Source organism: Paroedura picta, chromosome 4, assembly GCF_049243985.1.
Source record: "Paroedura picta isolate Pp20150507F chromosome 4, Ppicta_v3.0, whole genome shotgun sequence".
In the NCBI taxonomy this organism is placed as follows: Eukaryota; Metazoa; Chordata; class Lepidosauria; order Squamata; family Gekkonidae; genus Paroedura; species Paroedura picta.
Window position 1 is genome coordinate 2532700 of NC_135372.1, and position 20054 is coordinate 2552753.

The 20054-nt window shown below is 52.5% G+C and overlaps 2 protein-coding genes across 7 annotated transcripts in view; one reads left to right on the plus strand and one right to left on the minus strand.

The window, feature by feature from the left end:
• The first annotated feature begins 352 nt into the window (after positions 1-352).
• PEX11G (peroxisomal biogenesis factor 11 gamma) lies at positions 353-15394 on the plus strand. Of its 2 annotated transcripts, XM_077331530.1 has the most exons (6): positions 399-453; positions 822-894; positions 1934-2122; positions 11837-12015; positions 13429-13479; positions 13706-15394. In XM_077331530.1, exons 3-6 carry the CDS (start codon positions 1964-1966, stop codon positions 13929-13931), a joined length of 615 nt encoding a protein of 204 aa, XP_077187645.1. In that variant the 5' UTR covers positions 399-453; positions 822-894; positions 1934-1963; the 3' UTR covers positions 13932-15394. The 2 variants fall into 2 exon arrangements, with proteins under 2 accessions (XP_077187644.1, XP_077187645.1); XM_077331529.1 differs by lacking the exon at positions 822-894 and having other exon boundaries at positions 353-453.
• A 1973-nt stretch (positions 15395-17367) lies between these two features.
• ARHGEF18 (Rho/Rac guanine nucleotide exchange factor 18) overlaps positions 17368-20054 on the minus strand; it is a 69766-nt gene continuing 67079 nt past the window's right edge. For all 5 annotated transcript variants that reach the window (XM_077331523.1, XM_077331524.1, XM_077331527.1 and 2 more), the window contains one exon: positions 17368-20027. In XM_077331523.1, coding sequence (XP_077187638.1) covers positions 19894-20027 — 134 coding nt within the window. In that variant the 3' untranslated portion in view covers positions 17368-19893. The remainder of the gene's footprint in view (positions 20028-20054) is intronic.

Genomic DNA, 20054 nt, shown 5'->3' on the forward strand with positions numbered 1-20054 from the left:
TTGGCTTGCTCGACTCCAGAGATCATCCGCCTTGAGCCCTCGAGGAATGGCGGGGTAAACATCCAAAAGTGAATAAATACATAAAACTCTCCTGGAGTGGACTCTCCAGAGGTCCCTGCCCGCCCAGGCTCCGTCCCCAGCTTTCCAGGAGCTCCCCAAACTACATCTGCCAACCCTACCCCCGAATCCCCCGCTCGCGGCAACCTTCGTCCCAGCCCCCTTTTCGACCCCTCCCAGCTCCCGTAGCCTCCTCCCTGCCCTCGCTCCGGCGCGCTGCTTTCTGGGACTTGCAGTTCCCCTTCCCGGAGGCCACACCCTCGACCGTGTCGCGTCAGACTGGGATTGGCCCGGAGGCAGGAACCCGGAAGCGTTGCTATGGCGGCGGGAGCGCAGGGAGGTCTGCTCGGCAGGCTGGTCTCGGTGCTGGAGACCTACCGGGGCAGAGACCGAGTGGTGAGGGGGAAGGGGCGGGGCGACGGGGTTCAGTTGCCAGGTCCAGGGCGGGAAACTCCTGGCGACGCCGGGGGAAGAGCCTGGGGAGGGCAGCGGGCCCCCCCCCCCTCCGACGCACCCCTTTCCTGCAGGGGAGCGGACCCCTGAGGTCGGGAGGTGAATTTCCAAATGCAAAAGGCAGAACACTTTGGAGCAAAAAAAAAAAGTTTCCAAAGTTTATCTGTGCGGCCAAATTATCTGTAAAGATGCCACTGTCTAGAAAGATCTCTTTGCAATATCAAAACAAGTACATTGTTTGGGCCATTGTGTGGGGAAGGTGGTGCATGGCCGTTGCTTTGTGCTTGTAATCCGTTGTATCCATTACGAAGGTCCCGGTAGCAGCTCCAGATCTCCAGGGATTACAACTGATCTTCAGGCGACAGAGAGAAATCCACTTGGAAGGCAGATTCTAAGGCATTACCTCCCAGTAAAGAAGAAAAGTTGTGTTTTTATACCCTGCTTTTCATTGCCTGAAGGAGTCGCAAAGTGGCTTAGCATCGCCTTCCCTTCCTCTCCCCACAGCAGACACCATATGAGGCAGGTGGGGCTGAGAGAACTCTGAAAGAACTGCTCTATAAGGACTGTGACTGGCTCAAGGTCACCCAGCTGACTGCGCGTGGAGGAGCGGGGAATCAAACCCAGCTTGCCAGATTAGAAGCCGCTGCTCTTAAACACCTCCCCAAACCCCACCCTTCTCAGGCGCCACCCTCCAAATCTCCAGGCGTTTCCCAACCAGGAGCTGGCACCCTCGCCTGGGCTGACTCCTCAGTAAGGAAGGATTTGGTGCAGCATTAAAGACCTTGCAGAGAAGAGAAGCTTTCAAAGACCCATGTGGAGCCAAAGGGCCACGGTGGCCAGCTCCTAACTGGGAAATTCCTGATGTGGGGGTAGAGCCTGAGCACTGGGAAGTCTGCGGATGGGCAGGTCCTCAGTGGGGTGTCATGCCAGAGCCCACCCTCCAAAGGAGCCGTTTTCTCCAGGGGGTCTCCAGACCCTCTGAAGGTCAGTTGTGATCCCAGGAGAACTCCGGGCCCCGCCAGAAGGCTGGCAACCCCAGACTGGCAGAGGCCCAATTCAAAAGCTGTGTGTGCAGATAACACAGGTAGAGCCCTGCTGAATCAGGACAGTGGTCCTTCTGGTCTAGCATCCTGTTTTAGACAGTGGCATACAAGCAGGCGGCGGGGTGGAGGCCTTTCCCCCAATCTGTGTTTCATGTACTTATTCACTTAAACTTTTATAATCTGCCTTTTCTTCTGGTTGAAGACAGCTTACGATAAAAGTGTTTCCTGTTAAAACCCAAAGTAAAGCAGCACACCCTAAATCTCCACCCCACCCCATGTAGGTTGCCCAGCCTGAGCCGTTGGTTGTGTGCAAGTCTGAAGAGAAGGGAACCACGAGCCAGGTGTCTGACGGGGGCTTTCTTGTTCCTTTCCCCTCCCAGATTCGCACCCTCTGCTATGGCTGCCAGCTGATGGGAGGGGCCCTGGCCTGGAAGGACCCTGCCCAAGCACCGGTCGGGAGCAGCCTGCTGGCCGTCTCAGAGCAGCTGAGCCACTGCCGGACTGTCCTGCGCCTCTTCGATGACCTGGCCATGCTGACCTACAGCTGCCAGTATGGACTGGGGGCCCAAGTAAGCCAGGACCATCAGGGAGGGGCAGCCCCATACTGTCCCTGGCCAGGGGTTGTTGGCCTCTGACAGCAAGAGGGTCAACTCTTATGGTGTCCTCCCCATTGTTTATATACTTCAAACTCTGCCTTTTTTGCTGGGGCTTGAGGCAGATGACTGCTTTTATTCTTTTAAATGTGTTAAAACTGGGAAAACCTTCTGTAAAGAATGCAGAGTGCATTGCAAGAATGAGGACACGTGCAATAACCCTGCAACCCTCTTCCTTCTATAAAAGCACGAGCCATTCTCAGTAGAAAAGAGCCAGAGTCCAGGAGCTCCTTCAAGACTAACCCTTATCATAAAATCCTAGAGTTGGAAGGGGCCATACAGGCCATCTAGTCCAACCCCCTGCTCAACGCAGGATCAGCCCTAAGCATACTAAAGCATCCAAGAAAAGTGTGTATCCAACCATTGCTTGAAGACTGCCAGTGAGGGGGAGCTCACCACCTCCTTAGGCCATTGCCAAGGGGTGGGGGGAGAGGGCGACCCATGGCTCTGTGCATGCACGGCAGCCCCGTGCAAACTCGCATGCGCGGACCTGCCTCTAATCTGGAGAACAAAGTTTGATTTTCCATTCCTCCACATGCAGCTAGCTGGGTGGCCCTGAGCAACTCACAGTTCTCTCAGAACTGTCATCAGAGCTGTTCTCTTAGAGCTCGCCCATCCTCACCACAGAATCATAGAATCATAGAGTTGGAAGGGGCCATACAGGCCCCTGCTCAACGCAGGATTAGCCATAAGCATCCTAAAGCATCCAAGAGAGTGTGTATCCAACCTTTGCTTGAAGACTGCCAGTGAGGGGGAGCTCTCCACCTCCTTAGGCAGCCCATTCCACTGCTGAACTACTCTGACTGTGAATTTTTTTTCCTGATATCTAGCCTATATCGTTGTACTTGAAGTTTAAACCCATTACTGCGTGTCCTTTCCTCTGCAGCCCATGGGAACAGCATCCTGCCCTCTTCCAAATGACAACCTTTCAAATACTTAAAGAGGGCTATCATGTCCCCTCTCAACCTCCTTTTCTCCAGGCTGAACATTCCCAAGTCCCTCAACCTATCTTCGTAGGGCTTGGTCCCTTGGCCCCAGATCATCTTCGTCGCTCTCCTCTGTACCCTTTCAATTTTATCTACGTCCTTCTTGAAGTGAGGCCTCCAGAACTGCACACAGTACTCCAGGTGTGGTCTGACCAGTGCCGTATACAATGGGACTATGACATCTTGTGATTTTGATGTGATGCCCCTGTTGATACAGCCCAAAATGGCATTTGCCTTTTTTACCGCTGCATCACACTGTCTGCTCATGTTTAGTTTACAGTCCACAAGTACCCCAAGGTCTCGTTCACACACAGTGCTACCTAGAAGCGTATCCCCCATCCAGTAGGCATGCTTTTCATTTTTCTGACCCAGATGCAGAACTTTACACTTATCTTTATTAAATTGCATCTTGTTCTCATTTGCCCATTTTTCCATTGTGTTCAGATCTTGTTGAACTCTGTCTCTATCTTCCGGAGTATTTGCCAGTCCTCCCAATTTGGTGTCATCTGCAAACTTGATGATTAGTCCCTCCATCCCCTCATCTAGATCATCTTTAACCCCCCCCCCCCCACTCCAGAGGAGCGGGAGGAATAAAAGAGTAAGGGCATGTGGGGAGGAGTTAGGGCGGGCCCTGTCTGGGATAAATTGCATCTTGTTCTCATTTGCCCATTTTTCCATTGTGTTCAGATCTCATTGAACTCTGTCTCTATCCTCCGGAGTATTTGCCAGTCCTCCCAATTTGGTGTCATCTGCAAACTTGATGAGTAATCCCCCCACCCCCTCATCTAGATCATTAATAAATATGTTAAAAAGTACCGGGCCGAGCACCGAGCCCTGAGGTACCCCGCTATTCACCTCTCTCCAGTCTGATGACACACCATTGACGACAACTCTTTGAGTGCGGTTCTCTAACCAATTCCCTATCCACTTAACTATCTGAAAATCCAGATTGCAGTCCTTCAACTTATCCATCAGAACATCATGGGGAACCTTGTCAAAAGCTTTACTAAAATCCAAGTAAATGACATCAACCGAATTTCCCCGATCCAGCAAACCTGTTACTTGGTCAAAAAAGGAAACCAGGTTGGTCTGGCAGGACCTGTTGGAGACAAATCCATGCTGACTTCCTTGGATCACCAAATTGTCCTCCAGATGTTTGCAGATCGCTCCCTTTAATATCTGTTCCATTATCTACCCCACAACACAGGTCAGACTCACTGGTCTGTAGTTTCCCGGGTCATCCTTCCTCCCTTTTTTGAAGATCGGAATAACGTTTGCTCTCTTCCAGTCCTCCAGGACATCTCCAGTCCTTAAAGAGCTTCCGAAGATGATGGACAAGGGCTGTGCAAGTTCTCTGGAAATTTCTTTGAGTACTCTCGGGTGCATTTCATCCGGACCAGGGGATTTGAACTCATCCAGTGCAGCTAAATGCCTCTCGACAACCTCTCTATCCATGTTAACCTGCCACCCAGACACTATCCTTTGGCTACGGCCATCTCTAGATGTGCCTAAACACTTTGACCTGTGGGAAAAAACAGATGTAAAATAGGCACTAAGCCTTTCTGCTTTCTCTGCATCTTTCGTTAGAGTTTGTCCATCCGCACCCAACAGTGGGCCTATTGCCTCCTTTACTTTACGTTTGCTCCTCACATAACTGAAAAATCTTTTCTTGTTACAATGGGCTTCCCTGGCCAATCTTAGCTCACTCTCAGCTTTAGCCTTTCTTATGATTGCTCTACAGTGCCTAGTAACCTGTAGGTACTCTTTTTTAAAGCTGTGTCCTTCCCTCCATTTCCTGAACATTTTCCTTTTCTTTCTTAGTTCCTCTTGAAGTTCTCTGTTCATCCAAATAGGCATCTTAGAGCTCCTGCAGTGTTTTCGTCTTTCTGGGATAGTCATTGATTGAGCATGCAATAGCTCTTGTTTGAGTAGCACCCACCCTTCACATGCTCCCTTTCCTTCCAGCATTCTCGTCCATGGTATGACACTCATCATGTCTCTGAGTTTATTAAAGTTTGCCCTACGAAAATTCAACATCCGCGTCTGGCTACAAGCTTCCTTGGCTCCCCATCTCAAAAGGAATTCTATGAGGACATGGTCACTTCCCCCTAGGGTCCCAACCTCCTTCACCTCATCCACCAACTCTTGCCTGTTGGTCAGTATTAAGTCCAGTATGGCTGAACCTCTTGTGGGTTCATCTACCATTTGATAAATGAAATTGTCAGCCAGGCACGTCAGAAAGTTGCATGACTGAGGATGCTTCGCAGAGTTTGTTTCCCAGCACACATCTGGGAAATTGAAGTCACCCATGATGACAAGGTCCTGCCGCTTGGATATTTTCTCAAGCTGCTCACAAAGTGCAGCATCCACATCCTCTTGTTGGTCAGGCGGTCGGTAGCAGACACCAATCACCACACTGTTTGTTTTCCCCTCGCTTATTTTCACCCAGATGCTTTCCACTGTAGATATACTGTCCTTCACTAGAATTTCCTGACAGGTAAGCCCTTTCCTCACATACAGTGCCACTCCTCCACCTCTTCGATCTATTCTGTTTTTTCTGAACAGTTCATATCCATCCACCATTACATTCCAGTCATGAGAATCATTCCACCATGTTTCTGTGATGCCTACTAGATCATACCTTTCCATCAGCATGAGAAGTTCCAGCTCTTCCTTCTTATTGCCCATGCTTCGGGCATTAGTATAAAGACATCTGAATCCTTTTACGTTTGGTTCCCTATGAGCTGGCCTTGCTGGTTGGGCTGCCCCTAATCGTTCTCCTTCCTTACACTCCCTATGTTGATCGTCTCCTTCCCCTTGTGGCTTCAGTTTAAAGCTCTCCTGATGAATCTCCCCAGGTTCCTGCCAAACACATTCTTCCCCAGCTTCGATAAGTGCAGTCCATCAGGTACTAGTAGGCCTTCCTCAAGAAAGCCTATCCCATGGTCCCAGAAACTAAATCTCTCCTGCCGGCACCAACTACACAGCCAGTGATTCACCTCCATTATCTTCCTCTCCCGACGCACTCCTCTTCCCTTGACAGGCAAGATTGAAGAGAATACCACTTGTGCCCCCATTTTCTTGAGCTTCCTCCCCAGATCTTGATATTCTTTTTTAATAGGAGCGATGGTATTCAGGGACATGTCATTGGTTCCCACATGGACCATCACAAATGGGTAGCGATCTGTAGATTTGAGGAGTTTGGGCAGCTGTTCTGAAACGTCTTTAATTTTTGCCCCTGGCAAGCAACACACCTCTCGGGTTAGGGGGTCGGGCCCAGCCACATGGCGATCCATTCCTCTTAGCAGGGAGTCTCCAATGACCAGCACTCTCCTTTTTTGCTTCTTCTCAACTCCATTTTCTTCTATCCCAGTGGCCTCTTCCCTTTGTCTTAGACTTTGAGACGTCTTCCCTCGTTGACCCTTGCACCTCCTCTGCAAGGGCCTGAAATCTATTCTGGAGCTCCAAAGGCCCCGAGAACTGTCTTGCTCTACGCCGTTCAGTCTTTTTCCGAACTGCCTGCAGAGGCTCCCTATTGTGGTCAATCTCCTTATCCTCTTCAGGACTGGTTGCACGTGCTCTCAGTTGTCTGAGCTCTGCCTCTGGTGAGGAGTAGCCCTTTTTAAGCCTCCCAACAATTACCCAGCAATCACCTCACCCAGTCAGCACAATAGCCTCACCTGGTCAGCAGCAACTCTCCCCAGTAGCTCTCTCCATGTGCTCTCAGTTGTCTGAGCTCTGCCTCTGGTGAGGAGGAGCCCTTTTTAAGCCTCCCAACAATTACCCAGCAATCACCTCACCCAGTCAGCACAATAGCCTCACCTGGTCAGCAGCAACTCTCCCCAGTAGCTCTCTCCACGTGCTCTCAGTTGTCTGAGCTCTGCCTCTGGTGAGGAGGAGCCCTTTTTAAGCCTCCCAACAATTACCCAGCAATCACCTCACCCAGGCAGCACAATAGCCTCACCTGGTCAGCAGCAACTCTCCCCAGTAGCTCTCTCCACGTGCTCTCAGTTGTCTGAGCTCTGCCTCTGGCGAGGAGCAGCCCTTTTAAATCCTCCCAACAATTACCCAGCAATCACCTCACCCAGTCAGCACAATAGCCTCACCTGGTCAGCAGCAACTCTCCCCAGTAGCTCTCTCCACGTGCTCTCAGTTGTCTGAGCTCTGCCTCTGGTGAGGAGGAGCCCTTTTTAAGCCTCCCAACAATTACCCAGCAATCACCTCACCCAGGCAGCACAATAGCCTCACCTGGTCAGCAGCAACTCTCCCCAGTAGCTCTCTCCACGTGCTCTCAGTTGTCTGAGCTCTGCCTCTGGCGAGGAGCAGCCCTTTTAAATCCTCCCAACAATTACCCAGCAATCATCTCACCCAGTCAGCACAATAGCCTCACCTGGTCAGCAGCAACTCTCCCCAGTAGCTCTCTCCACGTGCTCTCAGTTGTCTGAGCTCTGCCTCTGGCGAGGAGCAGCCCTTTTAAATCCTCCCAACAATTACCCAGCAATCACCTCACCCAGTCAGCACAATAGCCTCACCTGGTCAGCAGCAACTCTCCCCAGTAGCTCTCTCCACGTGCTCTCAGTTGTCTGAGCTCTGCCTCTGGTGAGGAGGAGCCCTTTTTAAGCCTCCCAACAATTACCCAGCAATCACCTCACCCAGTCAGCACAATAGCCTCACCTGGTCAGCAGCAACTCTCCCCAGTAGCTCTCTCCACGTGCTCTCAGTTGTCTGAGCTCTGCCTCTGGTGAGGAGGAGCCCTTTTTAAGCCTCCCAACAATTACCCAGCAATCACCTCACCCAGGCAGCACAATAGCCTCACCTGGTCAGCAGCAACTCTCCCCAGTAGCTCTCTCCACGTGCTCTCAGTTGTCTGAGCTCTGCCTCTGGCGAGGAGCAGCCCTTTTAAATCCTCCCAACAATTACCCAGCAATCACCTCACCCAGTCAGCACAATAGCCTCACCTGGTCAGCAGCAACTCTCCCCAGTAGCTCTCTCCACGTGCTCTCAGTTGTCTGAGCTCTGCCTCTGGTGAGGAGGAGCCCTTTTTAAGCCTCCCAACAATTACCCAGCAATCACCTCACCCAGGCAGCACAATAGCCTCACCTGGTCAGCAGCAACTCTCCCCAGTAGCTCTCTCCACGTGCTCTCAGTTGTCTGAGCTCTGCCTCTGGCGAGGAGCAGCCCTTTTAAATCCTCCCAACAATTACCCAGCAATCATCTCACCCAGTCAGCACAATAGCCTCACCTGGTCAGCAGCAACTCTCCCCAGTAGCTCTCTCCACGTGCTCTCAGTTGTCTGAGCTCTGCCTCTGGCGAGGAGCAGCCCTTTTAAATCCTCCCAACAATTACCCAGCAATCACCTCACCCAGTCAGCACAATAGGCTCACCTGGTCAGCAGCAACTCTCCCCAGTAGCTCTCTCCACGTGCTCTCAGTTGTCTGAGCTCTGCCTCTGGCGAGGAGCAGCCCTTTTTAATCCTCCCAACCATTACCCAGCAATCACCTCACCCAGGCAGCACAATAGCCTCACCTGGTCAGCAGCAACTCTCCCCAGTAGCTCTCTCCACGTGCTCTCAGTTGTCTGAGCTCTGCCTCTGGCGAGGAGCAGCCCTTTTTAAGCCTCCCAACCATTACCCAGCAATCACCTCACCCAGGCAGCACAATAGCCTCACCTGGTCAGCAGCAACTCTCCCCAGTAGCTCTCTCCACGTGCTCTCAGTTGTCTGAGCTCTGCCTCTGGTGAGGAGCAACCCTTTTTAAGCCTCCCAACCATTACCCAGCAATCACCTCACCCAGGCAGCACAATAGCCTCACCTGGTCAGCAGCAACTCTCCCCAGTAGCTCTCTCCACGTGCTCTCAGTTGTCTGAGCTCTGCCTCTGGTGAGGAGCAACCCTTTTTAAGCCTCCCAACCATTACCCAGCAATCACCTCACCCAGGCAGCACAATAGCCTCACCTGGTCAGCAGCAACTCTCCCCAGTAGCTCTCTCCACGTGCTCTCAGTTGTCTGAGCTCTGCCTCTGGCGAGGAGCAGCCCTTTTTAATCCTCCCAACAATTACCCAGCAATCACCTCACCCAGTCAGCACAATAGGCTCACCTGGTCAGCAGCAACTCTCCCCAGTAGCTCTCTCCACGTGCTCTCAGTTGTCTGAGCTCTGCCTCTGGTGAGGAGCAACCCTTTTTAATCCTCCCAACAATTACCCAGCAATCACCTCACCCAGTCAGCACAATAGGCTCACCTGGTCAGCAGCAACTCTCCCCAGTAGCTCTCTCCACGTGCTCTCAGTTGTCTGAGCTCTGCCTCTGGTGAGGAGCAACCCTTTTTAATCCTCCCAACAATTACCCAGCAATCACCTCACCCAGTCAGCACAATAGGCTCACCTGGTCAGCAGCAACTCTCCCCAGTAGCTCTCTCCACGTGCTCTCAGTTGTCTGAGCTCTGCCTCTGGTGAGGAGCAGCCCTTTTAAATCCTCCCAACAATTACCCAGCAATCATCTCACCCAGGCAGCACCCCTTGGAGTGGGGGAGAATCTCGCCTGAGTCCCTGCCCACTTCTTCAGATAGACCAAGCTGGGTTTGTCTGCAGCAGGAGAAGAGGGCCAGAGTCCACCAGCGCCTTCAAGACAAACCATCTTTGTGCCTGGGGGAGGAGCTCTCCTGAGTCCCTGCCCACTTCTTCAGACAGGTCAAGGTGGGTGGTCGAGGGACTCTGTAGCAGCAGAAGAGAGCAAGAGTCCTGGAGAGCCTCACAAAAGCTCTTACCCTGCCACTAACGTCATCAGTTATGGTAGTTATTTATCTAATCTATTGGACGGCATGTGTGTAACCCGTCCAAGAGATGCTCAGGATCATAGAATCCTAGTTGGAAGGGACCTCCTGGGTCATCTAGTCCAGCCTAGGGTTGCTCGCTTCGGCATGCTTCGGTGAGCACTGAAGCCCGAGGCAGCCAGTGCCAAGAAGGGGAGGGGAGGGGATGGGCGGCGCTGGCCTCGGGCTTCGGTGCTCACCTAATCTGGCACACCTGGGAATGCACTCTTGATGTACAGCTGGCAAAAGCTGAGAGGGGGGGCCTCAGAGAGGACGCATTTTAGAAGTTGGGCTCCAAACCAGGTCCTTTAGAAACACCAGTTGGAGCGACACCAAAGAGCTTTTTCTCTGTCCCCCAGCAAGCCTTGAGATTTTGATCTTGTACAAGAGAGCATCTCACATAATGAATTGACCCCTGAGGATCAAAAAGCGTTTGGTCTAATTCTGTCTCGTGCAGTTAGATATGTGTTGATTTTACTTTGTTTTTAATCTATTGTTGGTGCACTTTAATATTTGTATTGATTTCTTAATATTGTTTTGCAGCTCAGTTTTTGGGTTCCTGTCAAAGGAGCGGTCCTCAAATTACAGAGCTGCCCTTCTGCCACCCTCAGTCTAAACTTTGTCCCTTTCAGTTGCTTGCTTGATGCCTCCGAGAAATTGGGGCACTTTATGAAATGGATCGTGGAAATTCGGTTGATGTCATTTGATTTTAGTAAAGTGGGGAAGTCACTGGCAAACCACCCCGTATTGAGTCTGCCAAGAAAACGCTAGAGGGCATCACCCCAAGGGTCAGACATGACCCGGTGCTTGCACAGGGGGTACCTTTACCTTTACCTTTATGAAATCCCCAGATGATTATGAGCCTTATGCCAATGTGATACTAAGACTACTACTGTGACGGTATATTGGAAGAGCAACTGCTGACGAAGATAGAACAGAAAGCGGGCCACTTAACCGAGGATCCCGTTTTGGTTGACTCTTTATGTTTGATCATATGTTTGACCATTTAGACTTTATGTTATAACCTTTTCACCTCTAAACATAGAGAAGACGACTACATCATTGTGCCTCGTGATTTCCTTTTTTCTTCGATGCCTCCGAGAAGCAGCCGGCTTGTCTCACATGATGTAAAAACAAACAAGCCAGTTTTTAGAGCAGAGTTTGAGTCCAGGGGCACCGGGAAGGCCAACGAAGATGCATTCAAGGCGTAAGCGTTTGTGTGCACACACATCTTGCGTGCACACAGACGCTTAGGCCTTGATTCCACTGGACTCAATTTATCCTCTTGCTTCAGACCAGTGCAATGCAATGCAAAATTACTTGTGGATTGTAAACTAAACATGAGCAGGCAGTGTGATTCTATGACTCGCCTGAATCTAAGTCAATTTTTAGTTTGTGATAGGAGTAAGAAAGAAGAGCCTCCCCCTGACACAACAGAGCCCCACAGCTCAATAACTGTCCAGGCAAGAGCACAGCATACGCACACCCCGCAAGGGAAGGGAGTGGGGTCTTTCAGATCCACGGACCTTGGCGTGAGCAGGCCGCAGGAGGGCGACCTTCGTGCGTTCTGCCCCCCCCCCCCCGCTTAATTTCTGGACTGGAGGGGCTTGGCCACTCCCTGGGCCTTCCCATTCCTGGCTTCTCAGAATTGCTTAGCCAACACTGGTTAGAGTGCGGGACACCCACGTTCGAGCCTCTACTCTGCCATCGAGGCCATCTGGGGACCACGGGCCAGTCCCACGAGAAAACAGAGGGGCTCATTTCACATGCCGCACCTGAGAGCTCAGACCCCGAAGAAGGCCCACTGGCCTTAGCTTCTGCCTTCTTTGCGTGCTGCAGGAGGACGATGTTCCGGTGCGTTGGCTCTCTGTCCTCAACAACCTGGCTGACCAGCTCTACTATCCCTGCGAACACGTGGCCTGGGCGGCAGACACACGGATCATCCGGGCCAATTCACAGCAGTGGTGGGCGCTGAGCATGGCGCTCTGGGGAACATCGCTGATCCTGGGGATTGCTCGGTAAGAAAGCTGCTGGGGGTGGGTGGGGATGCAGCTCCACCCTGACAGTTAGAGCGCTTCCTCAGGGGAATAGGCTTCTGTTTTTAAGCAGAGGCTAGAGAGTCATTTTGTGAACTTCAGCAGATGGGGAGTGAGTGGGCAGGAAGGGATGTGCCAGGGTTTGTCACTTGGGGCCCTTCCTTGCACACCCAGGGAATTGCTGATTGCCACTGTGGGAATTCCCTCGAGGCCAGGCTGGATTCTGGAGGTCTTTGGTGGGGGATCACTCGGCCATGAAATTGGAGTCACAGTGGATGGGCAGGTAGTTGTTGGACTAGACCAGCGGTCACCAACCTTTCTGAGGTCAGGGACTGCCTCCGGGGGTGAGGGGAGAGCCGACGGTCCATGTGCTGTTCGCATATGCAGTTGCCGTGCATGTTTTTGCCACCAGGGGCGCATGCACGGCAACTGCACGCATGCGCGTTTGCGTCTTCCCTTCCTTCTCGCTGTGGGGGGGGGAGGCAGGTGCGGCTGCCGGTACCAATCTAGGTGACCCTGGAGAACCCTTCCAACTTTTATTATTCTAATTAGTAATTAAGTCCCCTCACTTTAAATACAGCGGGCGCTAGCGGCCGTCATACCCTTCCCGGGGCGCCTTTCAGCCTTCCTGGCCTCCCCCCCTCGCCGCAGCCGCGGCCGGCCGTATGCGAGCCTGGGAGACTTCTCCGCCGCCACCGCGGCGTCCTCTGGTGTGGCTGCACTGTTGCCTACCTGTATTCCTTGCGGAGAGGCAGCAAATGCCGGCGGTCAGCTCGCGGTGGGGCCGAAGTGTGTGTTGCCGCCTATCCCAGCGGCGGAGGCGGCCTCGGTAGAGAGTGGGGGCCAGAGTTTCCCCGCTGCAGGCGCCGATCCTGTTGGGCGGCGGCCGCTGCCTGTCCCTGCAGCCTGTTGCTGCCGCATCTTCGCGCCACCGCGGCCTGTCACCTCCGGGGGCTGCTGCTCGTCTTGGCAGCGAGTCAGCAAATGGTGGCGGCCGGCCGAATGCGGCGGACAATGGAGGGGGCGGATTGGGAGGCACTTCACGCCTGCCGACTGGGCCCTCCGATTGTCAGTCCCGGGGAAGGGGCCAATCGGCACCCTTCCTCATCCCGGACAGGGCTCGCCTTTGGAGCCCTTACTGTTTTATTTTTTCTGCTCCGCAGGAGCGGTTAAAGATGTTGCTTCCCTCGCCAGCCCCCCTTTGCTGCAAGAGCCTGTTTCTCTTTGGTGAGATGGCTCCAGCCCCATCAGCCCTGTCAGTGGTTGTCTTGGTCTCATCTCAGAGTTTAAAAAAGCACATTTGGGACAAGGGGAGCAGGGGGCAGGAAGCACACCTGGCGTGCTCCAGGTACTCTGCACACAGCTGAAATTCTGCCTTTCCCATCCTCCTTCCAGCTCTCTCAGAATCCTGGCGCAGCTCAGAAGAAAACTACAAACACAGCCCAGGTATGACCCCTTCCCTGTGTCTCCCCTGCCCTCGGACAGATGTGCGCGTGCATCTTTGCATGAGTGCTGAAAGAAACATCCTTCCACACCACAGAACGTGCGTTCCTTGGGAATGAGGCAGGAGACGGTCTCCTCCTGCCTCTCTGGAAAAGGCGCATTCCTGCCCAGAATTTAAGTGGCTCTCGGGGCCCGGCAGGCAGCTTGATGGCCATTCCTCTCCCAACAGTGGCAGCTTGCAGACCAGCCCCGAAGCGCTGAGGGCCCAAGCCAAAGCAGAAGCCCTGATGATCCTCAGCAACACGGCTGATCTGGCCAACGCCATCCACTGGCTGCCTCCGGGACTGCTCTGGGCGGGGAAATTCCCACCGTGGCTGGTTGGCCTCATGGGGACCGTCTCTTCTCTGGCTGGCCTCTACCAAACCTGCATGAAGGGAAGCACCGGGACGGTATGAAAAGCCGCTTTGGGACAACTGGCCCAAACTCAACTCAGCACAGGGAGGGGGGGAAAGGGGTGTAATTGCTGCTCCCAGCAAAACTCATTGCTCAGAGGGACGTGTTTGGCCCACTCCATCTGGGAGGGAGCCCTGATAATGCAGGGGTGTGAAGGCCAGGCCAGGGGAGCAGGCCACAAACAGGCTCCCAGCTGGGGAAGGGAAAGGCCACCCACGCCCACCCTCATTGCAAGAGCCAGTTGCTGTGTAACCAATCAGAGCCCATAAGCCTGACAGGACTGTACAGGGGCTGCCTCTGACTCCTTTCTGCCCTCCTGGCTCTCAGGGCACACACCTCTCCTCCGTGCCCAGCAAGTCCAGGGAAGGCTGCCAGTAGACCCCTTTCTCCCTGCCCCAGCCTTCATCAGTGCCCCCCCCCCCCCCCAACAGAGAGAGCCTGGCTCTTCTGCACAGGGTTAGGGTTGGCACTCCCATAGCAGTGGCCTTCCCATGTGAACACCCCCCCCCACCCTTCTGCATCTGCATCAGACCCTTGGCCCGTCATTGTTTGAGCTGCCTGCTCTGACTGGGGTCAGCTCTCCTGCATCCACGGTGGAGAAAGGTCTTCACTGGTCCTTTGTTGAGGGGAGATTCTGGGAACTGGACTTGGGCCCTCCTGCCACAGACCCTCTTAGGGTGGCAGCAACGGAGCTGCGTGGAACCAGAGTTAAATCCAGAGTGTTGGCCCAGGCTTGAATCCCCTCTTGTTCCAGCCCCCCTCTCTCGCTCTAATCTACCTCACAGGGCTGCTGGGATGTGAAGACAGGAGAATGATGGCAGCTGCTTTGAGTTTCCACGGGGGAGAAAGGAAGGTTTAAGTCAGGGGTGGCCAAACTGGTTCTCCAGGTGTTCATGATCTACAGTTACCATGAGCCATTCCAGAGAGCCACATATATATAAAATCCAAGTTCAATCCCTGGTCCAGGTAGGCTGAAAATCAATGAATATATTAAATATATACAGGAAGACTGCAAGTCACTATAAAGCTCCTTGCAACCATCAACAGTATCTGTTTAGAACAAAGGAGCGGGAAATCACAACATGCATCCCAAAATCCTCAGTAAATGAAACACTATTTCATAAAGGAATACATAAACTTCTAGCAGACGCAATCATAATAATAAACTCTTTATATCAGGGTGTATCTTATTCTGAAGGACTATCTTTAAATGGTTTCTCATGTTTTTTCCCCAATGCCCTTTTTACCAGATGCTTATTTTAATACATTTAGCAGAATTCCCCGATTATCTTCTTTTTCGCCTTGACCGTGCAGATCAAGAAATAACAGAAAGAGCTGCAAAGTTCGTTCACGATGCTATAATTATTTGATCTGTCAAATATTATATGATTTTATCTGTCATTGATTGTATATTATTGTCCTTGTTTTAAAAAATGCCAATAAAGGTGACTTAAGATTGACAACACGCAGGGGCAAAAATAGAGCCCATGGAAAGGTCAGTGACGTGTATGAAAAATTGTTGAAACGAAATGGTGTTAAAAATGTCTAGTGGGTCCAAAAGCAAAGAGGGAGAGGTGGGAGAGGGTCTGGGAGGGAGGCCAGAGAATGTTTAATAAGAGTACAAGCCTCTTGTAAAGGGATTTTGGTCAAAAGAGATATATCTAGGGTATGGATAATAAATTGATCTGGAACATGAATGCCCTCAATTTTATGACTCCTTAAGATGATAGGCCGGGGTAATCATGCTCTGCCAGGGGTTCTCCAGTGGACCTTGTAGCAGAGACAGTAGGTGCCTGGAGACCCAAATACTTCTGGATTTTAGGAGGGACACAGAAGTGGGTATCCTGCTCCATTTCTTGCACAAAAATGATGCAATATGATCTGTAATATAGTCACGGGCGGCTGCTTCTTGCACAAGGCGAATAATACAACTAATGTGGGGAACAGGATTATGTCCAATAGGACAATAGTACGAAGAATTATTCAGAAATAGTCGGCAGATTTTTCCTCTGGGGAGAGGGGAAGGGTGGCTAAGCCCCTGTTCTCCTTCCCTTTCTCGTGCTAATGACCTGGCCAGGAAGCAGGCCTCTGGACTGTGTGTGAGCTTGAGCCAGGTGGTGGCAGTGGGTGTTGCCCAGAGTCTGCCACTTGCCTGGACTTGGCAACCAGCTGGAATGGGGTGGGCAAGGACAGCACCAAGCATGCAAAGCAGAAGTGGGCTGGCCCCGTTACAATATCTGTAATGTGTCTTGAGGAGAGAGTCTGAAAAATGCCAATTTGTTGAGCTCTTCTACCTCTCAACCTTCTTTCAAATCTAAATGGCGGAGAACCCACATTTGGCCCATCCTCCAACAGCTGCACTGGTTACGTTGAACCCCCGATCAAGATTAAGGTTTGGGTAATGACCTTCAAGGCCAGATGCTGTCTGGGCCCAGTGTGCCTGAGGGACCACATCTCTGCCTAGTCCCCCAAGTAGTACTATGCTCAGCCAACTCCAACCGGCAGGTGACCCCTGGCCCCAAGGAAGCACACCTGGCCCCCACATGGTGGAAGGGTCTCCAGGAGGAGCTCCAACGAAGCCAGCATCGTTCCGCAGGGCCTGCAAAACGGTTGAGGCCAGGGAAGCCCAACATCCTCTACTGGGCCCTCCGGACACCCCCCCCCCCGATCTGACCAATTTGCAGGGTTCTGGACAAAACATTAATACCTATACAGTGGAAAATTAAATGCTCAATGTTACCGGTGTGATTGCTGATTGATGTGGTTACTGAATGCATGCTTATTGATTTTCATGTTCTCAGAGCCACAAAGGAGGGCGATAGAAAAATGTAATAAATCAATCTTATTTCTCCCATAGCATGGCCTCTCCTGAACTTTCCATTTCTTCAGACCCAACGGGCTCTGTTGTTGCCTCTCTGTTCATGGCACAGCTAGAACAGGCTATTCTTCTTCACGCCTCTGCTAACCTATTTTTTAAGAGTTTATTGTTACGCTCGTATCTGCTGTACATTTATACATTCATTTATGAAACAGGGCTTCCCTTACTGTGGATTTCGGGATGCGTGTTGTGGTTTCTTGCTCCTTCCTTCTAAACAGATACTGCTGATGACTGCATCTGGCTTTATGCACAGCTGGATCTTGTCACTGACTTGCTTTCTCTCTGTACATATTTAATATTTATTCTTCTGAATATTATTGTTGGGGACTATATTTATACATAGTGGTCATGCCCTCAGTTTTCATGTCCCATATTCCATGTAGCCCCTCTTTCTATTTACTGGCTCAGCATGGGAATCAAGCAGCCACTATCCTGCAAGGAGCTTCCAAGGGCAGCCCCACTGACAAGCAAGTCCTGATAAGAAAGATTTTGTTGGAGGGGAAGGGGGGGGGCCACAATGATCTGAAGCCATACAGCAAAGTTTGAGTCCAGTCAGGCACTCAAAAGTCAACACACACAGTTTTATTCAAGGTTTAAGCCTTCATGTGGCTGCACATACCTGCCCGGACTCAAATGTATCATTCTTCTGATCAATTCAAATTTCAGAGCCTCTTATAGGTGTTTTAGCCTTTGAGAAGGGAAAAGTATTTGAGTTTTTCTTTTCGTCGGGACGGGGTAAGTGGAAAGAACAGCGCCTTTGTATTCATGTTGTGGTTTCCATGACAATAAAGCTGATAAGTTTGGGACTAACCAAAGAGAAGCTAAAGACATGGGGGGTGGGGTGGGGGTCCATTTTCCCGATGTATTTGTGGCTCCCCAGTCATCCTGCAGAGGCAAAATAGCAGCAATCATCGCTTAAAAAAAATTCATTCCGGCATGCCCGGGTCGCCTTTCTGATCATTAAAACAGTGCACCATTTAAGAAACAGATCGAACATTCTGAACCAGAGAGACCACAAAAGAAACAGAGAGGATGACGAAGACAGAGAGCTTGGGGCAGAATGACAGGTGAGGCATGGAGCTTGCGGGGGCTGCCCGAGGCCGAGCCCTCCTCCACATGCCACTTTGCTCAAGTGGGGCAAAGAAGGGATTGCTGGGGGGCTGTTTTTAAACCGTGAGCAGCCTCAGGCGGGCTCCAGACAGTCACCGTTCTGGGCACAGGAACTCTCTCACACAAAAGGACTTTAAAAAACACCAACCGCATTCTAAAGTGCTCCAATTCTGCTCAGTACAAAAAATGAACAAACGCCGTTGAGGAGTATGTATGGCACAGGTAGCATTTGGGGTGCAAGTGGCCTCCGCAGACAGAAGGGGTGGGGGGTGTGGCAGGCCCAGAAAAGGAGCCCCCCTCCCCCAATCTAGAAGAAGAGTTGGCTCTTAGATGCCACTTTTCTCTACCCGAAGGAGTCTCAAAACGGCTTACAGTCTCCTTCCCTTCCTCTATCCACAACAGACACCCTGTGAGGTGGGTGAGGCTGAGAGAGCGCTGATATCACTGCTTGGTCAGAACACTTTTATCAGTGCTGTGGCGAGCCCAAGGTCACCCAGCTGGCTGCATGTGGAGGAGCAGGGAATCAAGCCCGGAAGGCCAGATCAGAAGTCCGCACTCTAACCACTGCACCAAGCTGGCTCTCCACACGCCATGTCCCCTCCCTGCAGCCCATCAGCTTCAGCCAAGCACTCTCTGCCCCACCGTGCTCGTTTCTGCCCACGTTCCTCTTTGGCCTTCCTGCACATAGGCTGTTTGACCAAGACCGCTGCGGCCACATCCTTCCCTGCCCCCGTCAGAACGACACTCACAGGGTTCGGCCCATCTGTCTTTGACCAAGTCAGACACAAGCGGAGCGTGGGAAGAGCAAGCCGAGGGGAGGGAGCACAACTGTGGCCCAGTCACAGCAAAAGGAAAGGGATACCCAGGAACACACCTGCTGTAAAATGGGGGAGGGGGGAGGCTGGTTTATAAGCTGAAGGGGGCGTACAAGGGCAAGTGTGGAAGGGAAGCTGGAATCACGGGTTCTGGTTTCTTGCCACTCCAAGATACTCTTCCAAAGGAGGGAGAGTTCTTATAGGCCAAAGTGGCTTACACTCCCTTTCTCCACAACAGACACCCGGTGAGGCTGGGAGAGCCCTGATATCACTGCTCCATCAGAACAGTATTATCAGGGCTGTGATAGGTTGCCCAGCTGGCTGCATGTGGGGGAGTGGGGAATCAAGCCCAGCTCGCCAGATTAGAAGCCGCCGCTCTTAACCACAACGCCAAGCTGGCTCTCACACCAAGCTGAATATTTCTTTTTTTTAAAAAAAAAGCTTCACTGCTCTTGAGGAATGTGGGCAGCCAGACAGGCACTTCCCCACCTCTGCTGCCTGCCCGACCCGCACGACTGCCCTTGCTGAACAACCCCAGTGGGGCTGAGAAGGTGCGTGATGGGGCCCCTTGGCCAAGGGCTGTGCCTGGCACTTGGCATCACAGTCACAGAGATGGCAGAACGGGGCACCACACAGATGCTGGTGGGCTGCAGCAGGACCCACCTCTTCCAGGCCAGGCAGCAGGAGAGGAGATCCTGCCAGAGGTCAGCCAGGGGGTCGGTGTTTGTTCCCTTCGTTTCACAGAGCAGGATCATGGGCGTTCCAGCAGTTGCATATCCATGCTGTGCCCACCTCTCTGGAAAGGGACCCCCTGGCCATAGCAGCTGGTTTCTGCGCCGCCGTCAACAGCCTTTGGCAGAAGAAGCCGCCCCAGAAGCACAAAGACGGAGGTCTCTGGGGAGGGTGGAGACAAGCAGACACAACCAACGCTGCACCTGGCCCCTCTCTGCTCCAGGGCAGCACGGAGTTCAGTCCAAAGGCTAGAGAGGCACAGACCGTGGCTAAGGCCTGCCCACCCAGAAGGAACAAGCACCTGTGAAAGTCACCCACAAGAGGGCGCTCATGCTGCAGGCCCGGAGCCACCCATCCCGACGGGTCCTGACCGCCCAAGCGGGTGGAGGAGGAGGAGGAGGAGGAGCAGGCCTTCCTTCCGGGTGCCGGCTAGAAGAAGATGATGTCCTCCTTGGTCGCCTCGTCCTGGGCTGCCGGCAGCTGGCTGGGAACGCTGCTAGGCTTCACCAGGCTGGCCGGGCAGAGCGGTGCTTCCGAAGGGGTCTCCAGAGGGCCAGGCAGGTCTGCCGGGAGGGAAGGGGGGGGTTGAC

Coding starts and splice junctions, on each gene's coding strand:
- PEX11G (XM_077331529.1), top strand. CDS start 376: ATGGCGGCGGGAGCGCAGGGAGGTCTGCTCGGCAGGCTGGTCTCGGTG. Junction 12,016..13,428: donor CTGATCCTGGGGATTGCTCG/GTAAGAAAGCTG, acceptor TCCTCCTTCCAG/CTCTCTCAGAATCCTGGCGC. Junction 13,480..13,705: donor AAACTACAAACACAGCCCAG/GTATGACCCCTT, acceptor CTCTCCCAACAG/TGGCAGCTTGCAGACCAGCC.